Source organism: Cynara cardunculus (assembly GCF_001531365.2).
Source record: "Cynara cardunculus var. scolymus isolate 2C chromosome LG 1, CcrdV1, whole genome shotgun sequence".
In the NCBI taxonomy this organism is placed as follows: Eukaryota; Viridiplantae; Streptophyta; class Magnoliopsida; order Asterales; family Asteraceae; genus Cynara; species Cynara cardunculus.
The window spans coordinates 6223426-6228916 of record NC_037528.1 but is presented as its reverse complement, the minus strand read 5'-3'; the positions used below and the strand labels follow the sequence as shown (position 1 = coordinate 6228916).

General features: G+C 34.9%; 1 protein-coding gene across 1 annotated transcript; it reads left to right on the top strand.

The window, feature by feature from the left end:
- Window positions 1-4763: 4763 nt before the first annotated feature.
- On the top strand, window positions 4764-5485 carry LOC112526907 (miraculin-like). Its single transcript, XM_025137351.1, has one exon. It carries the CDS (start codon window positions 4797-4799, stop codon window positions 5424-5426), a length of 630 nt encoding a protein of 209 aa, XP_024993119.1. The 5' UTR covers window positions 4764-4796; the 3' UTR covers window positions 5427-5485.
- Window positions 5486-5491: the final 6 nt, after the last annotated feature.

Below are 5491 nucleotides of genomic sequence, written 5' to 3'. Positions count from 1 at the left end.
TTGCAATCGATACCGCCGATCGAAAACAACAAAATCGATAGAAACAGCAAAATCGTGTGAAATCCAGTGACAAAATGGATACCGCCGATTGAAGGTGAAGAAGGGCGACGCTTGCAATCGATATCGCCGATCGAAAACAGCAAAATCGATAGAAACAGCAAAATCGTGTGAAATCCAATGACAAAATGGATACCGCCGATTGAAGGGGAAGAAGGGTGACGCTTGCAATCGATACCGCCGATCGAGAACAACAAAATCGTGTGAAACAGCAAAATCGTGTGAAATCCAGTGACAAAATCGATACCGCCGATTGAAGGGGAAGAAGGGTAACGCTTGCAATCGATACCACCGATTGAAGGGGAACGATTCGTGAAGTATACGGTGGAAGTGAAGAAGGGTTTTGAGAGGGTAGATAGGTAAAATATTTCTTGTTCCACTTAGTTCCAGGGGGGTAAGGGTGGACAGGCTTGTCCCACCCGTGTTCTAGCTAGTTCTAGTGAGTCCAACATAAGGCCACACCAAACATAGGACAATTGTGTTATGTCATGTCCTGTCCCACTCTGTCCAACGTACCAAACACACCCTAAAGGATGGTGTACATTATAACGAATGGCATATATATAACAAGTGACCTAGTCATGTCACTTGATTGCGTTTTTCGTACACCGGAAATGACAGAATAAAACAAAACAGAATAAATATCAATGTTTTATGTTTGGTAAGATTTTTATAAATAAAAGACAAGAACAAAGTGGAACAGGCATGTTCCACCTCCACCCAATTGAACAAGGTGGGATCCACTTATATTTTGTCAATATAATCTCAAAATAAAACTTAATTTTTCTAAGACATTATATACGACCCTCTCTTTACATTTTATTCATTTTTTTAATTGAATTGTATGCTCTTTAAACTTTTATTTTATTGTCCTTAACACATTATTTTTATACAGTTTTCATATTTGGGTTAATTTATGTAATTTATTAAGTATTAATAATAATAAAATAATATAGAAAATATATAAAATAAAAAATAGAAACTACATAAACCTTTTACTTTGGTGTCATTTAATCGTTTTGACGAAAACTTTCTAATAATATATGTTGTTATAAGATAATTTATTTTATTATAATTTAATAAATTACATATATCAATCAAAATATATATAATATATAAACAACTCGTTACATGTACAATAGTCATTTTATTTGTCCAGTTTTGTCTTACCAAACGTTGAACAACTGTTCTGTCATGTTCTATCATGTATTGTCCTATTCTATATATCATCTATGGATACCAAGCATACCATTGATGTTACGGATCTAGGTCAATGGTAAAATGGACGAGCTACGGTACAAATTCCCTTATGTGGACAAAATGGTGCATGTGAGTTTGGTTCACGAGTCTCTGGTTCACATAAAAACAAGTTATTATCGACAAACATATTTGTCGGTAATTAATAAGCCGTCAATGAAGATATATTTACCKACGGATTTCAAATGAAAAATATCCGTCAACCCGATATATTTTCAAWGAGTATAGTACCGACATAAATGATCATCGGTAATGTGTAACAAAATGATTTTATGCATGTGAAGTTAAAATAAAATGTACAAAATGCTTTATATCGACGATGGATGTCGAATCCACTTAAAATAATTGTTCTTACTCTAACAACAATATAAATTGTAATAGTGATGAGTAAGCACGTCGACTCCACAGAAACTAGTTAGATTTATTTTATTTTATTTTTATTAACATGGATATCCAACCTGCTATGCGAGTCGACTAATCCCAAGACGACCATCTGCTTTGCAGATAGCCCGGAGTTATCACATTTGAAACTTCGTGGCCACAAAGAGATATATTTATTATGCTAGGAAACAAAAGATAAACTAAATTGGTCGCATTTTGAATCACATGATCCCCAAGGATAAAGTTTTAAAGAAAAATCAAATTATACATAACTTACATGAATTTTTTATTCAATTCTCGGGTTTACAACAAAATATTGTATTAAATTGTATCGCACGTGTTTACAGCTATTAAATATTTGATATGTATATAGATATTACTTGTATATGTATATGCATGTGTCATGTGGAGTTGGATGAATACAAGACAACAACAAAATAAAAAAATAAAAAAGAAATTGTCGAATCAAATGTGATTCACGTTATTTTGGCCACGATCTAAGGTTACGGGCCACATCGTCCGCACATTTTTACGTTGATCATTAATGTAAAATCACGTAATTTAACCGTTTTCATGTTGTTTTATTTGTTATTGTTCTAGTTTGAAGTTCGAACCTCAGCTTTGTATGTATATAATATTCAAACGGATGAGTTCTACATTATCTCGAACAAACTTCAAATGCTTAAACGTTATTGCTTATTGGTACCCAAGCCCTTCTCCAAAATCATGATCACTAAAATAATTAACCCCAATGACCATGCCCAATTAAACTCCAATGCCCATGTCCATATGCAAACAAATCCACGCACCATTCAGGCCCACCTCAGCCTAAAGCTCGGCCTGACCCATCCCGAGACCTACTGGATGGAACTAGTAACAGCCCGATGGTTCGGGACCGATTTTACTATTTGAATTTCAAGGCTCTCATATTATAGTACAAGGTGTTTCAAGATTATTATAATATTTTCAAGTTTTTATTTGTAAAGTTTTTCAATACTAAGTTTAAAAAATCGTAACTAAAAAAACTTATATAAAAAAATATCTTTGTGAAAATTGGTCCAACGATTGTGGTCAATCGGGATAGGACCAGCCAACCCGGCTTTTAAGGGCCAAAWTTGGGACAGGTGTGGGGTCGATTTTTGGACCTGTCTAAGCACCAACACCATTAATCCAATGATTTCCAAGCCAATAACCGGTAACGCAGGAGACCATTCAATTCCTTGAACGTCTTTTTGGTGAAATCTAGGGCATTAAAAAGTAGTTTGTATTGTGCATTAGCAATAAAATCTTGATTTAATACAACTGATAGCTAGGAGTAAGGTATTTTGTGTGATTTAAAAAAAAATGGAGGTTGTTGATTTTTAGGATTGGGCATTGTTGTTATCTATAGGACGGCGAGAAAACAGGAAACTGTTAATATGAATGCTTATCAAATTATAAAATGCTTGTCAACTTAAGTTAGTTACTTYGTCTTTTTTATGTATATATTATATCTTTTTCATTCAATTTTTTATTGTTCTTCAACGTTTTATAAACTTAATCAAGATACATACAAGTTACAAAATTATAATAGAAAACGTGGTAGGCCCTACGGCCATAGTTGACGATTCGTATATTATATCTCATTTATGACCACAACCACTTTCATAATGTATATGTTTTGCATACTACATTTCATTTACACCATAAATTATAATATATATATATATATATATGTATGTATGTATATGTATATATATATATATATGTTGGAAATTTTTAAGTAGAAAATGTGATTTTTTACTAACTTTGGGCACATTTAACTACATGTATATGGTTTAATTTTAATTGACTCTTAGTGGGTTTACGTTCTTCGTTATGAGAGCTTCGAAACCATATATAATGTGTCCAAAACCGAGTATGTGTGAATGAGATATCGAGACTCAAAGTTGGGTACTTGGGATGAGTTTAGCAAAACCAAATGGGTGTGTGGGAGGTATCCCACATAGGTGGGGTGATTGAAGTTTTCATGGTTTATAACCATGGACTTCACAAGTGCTTTCAAGCTATTATGCAATGTTATGCTCCAACACCTATGCGCGCTGGGGGGTGCGGATTGTGGATTTCGTAGGCTAAATCCGCCGAACTCATGATCCCAAGTCTATGTACAAGGTTGAATTCATGTGAGATGATATTGTTTTCATGAGATCTGTAAGATTACATTTGAAACTTCACAGCAAAATATCGTAAAGGTAAAAAAAATTAAACTTCACAACAAAAACATTGTGAAGGTTAATTTTACAGTGTTTCACTATAAAGTTCCAAATATAAAAAGATGGTCTTACAAATCTTAAAAACATTATTTTAAAATATATATATATATATATATATATATATATATATATATATATATATATGGGATTGGGAATGGTTGATGGCGGCACGTAAGTGTGGCCAAGTCGGATGATCCTATCTCATTGTAAACTTGGAATTCTCAACTTGTTTGACGGTATATCAAACAACCGCTGGTATCACTTCCTAAAACTACTCTCACTCAAAACCACTTCTCTATTTCCATACCCATACCCATCTCCAACTCAAAATATAGATAACTATCATTCTTTATTGCATACACCAATAGGGACTTTACGATACGAGTACGACTACACTTTAACGTCTTAAGAACCTCTCTGAATTAACCCTACAAGAACCAATCATCGGACATGGTTGCTCCTAGTTAATTGTCTTTTGGTGTTCAAACAGGAAATTGTGAAATCTATAGCGGGACCATCCTCGTCATCGAATGGTATTCCACTATACAAGTCCATACCATACCGTAACAAAAAATCAAAACATGATAAAAGGCAATACAATAATGGAAGTCATCTTTCGGCACCTCCCTGCATAAAACTAGAGCAAAAACAATGTGCCTTCTGGTTGATAACGACTAATGTTAGCAGAAAAACATGTCAAAACCCACAACGCATTTAAAGGTAAATTGTTTGAAATATGAATTAACAATAAAATATTGATTTACATGCAGCTGGTCTATTTATACCAATTACCACCTGCTACTTATAACAACAAACATCTATGTGTTATCTATCAAGCGATTCTTAAACATGAACCCATCTCTATTTTATGTTTCCTTCTTTCTCTTCATCATCACCAGCGACATTGCATCCGCCACCCAAGATGCCGTAAAAGATGCTACCGGGAAAAAGGTCTTGAACGGTGTTCCCTACCACATTGGTCCAGTCACGGCGGCTAAAGGTGGCGGATTCAAGTTAACCAACACAATGCACAATAAGACAATATGTCCATTCGACGTGGTGCAGGATCCATCTGCATCTAACCTTGGTGATACTTTCATGTTCACTCTGATCACTGAAGGAGAGCGGCTCAAATATCTCCTCACAAACCACAATCTTGGTATTGATTCGGGGTTGCTAAAAGGTCCATGCGACAAGTCGACATTTTGGACGATCCCTGATGCTGAAGCAAAGGCACCTGAAAACTTGATTACAACTGGTGGGAGTTTTGAAGAGGATATTACATGTTTTCAGCTTGTGGAGTATCCAAAACCGACAAATCCAAAGGTGCACAGCTACATGCTTCAACACTGTCCCTATCATTGTGGAGGAGCTGTTTATGCTTGCTTTAACGTAAGCATTTACGTAGATAAGGGGGTCAGACGTTTGGCTTCCACGGGTACTCCTTTCGAGTTTGTGTTCCATAAGGTGCCCAATTAAGTGATATTAATCGGAGCTCAAAATATGTAAGGAATGTGTGGATTTTATTCCAATAAAAACAAGTT

Bases quoted from the DNA above. Each gene is read 5' to 3' on its own strand.
- LOC112526907 (XM_025137351.1), top strand. From the start codon at position 4,797: ATGAACCCATCTCTATTTTATGTTTCCTTCTTTCTCTTCATCATCACC.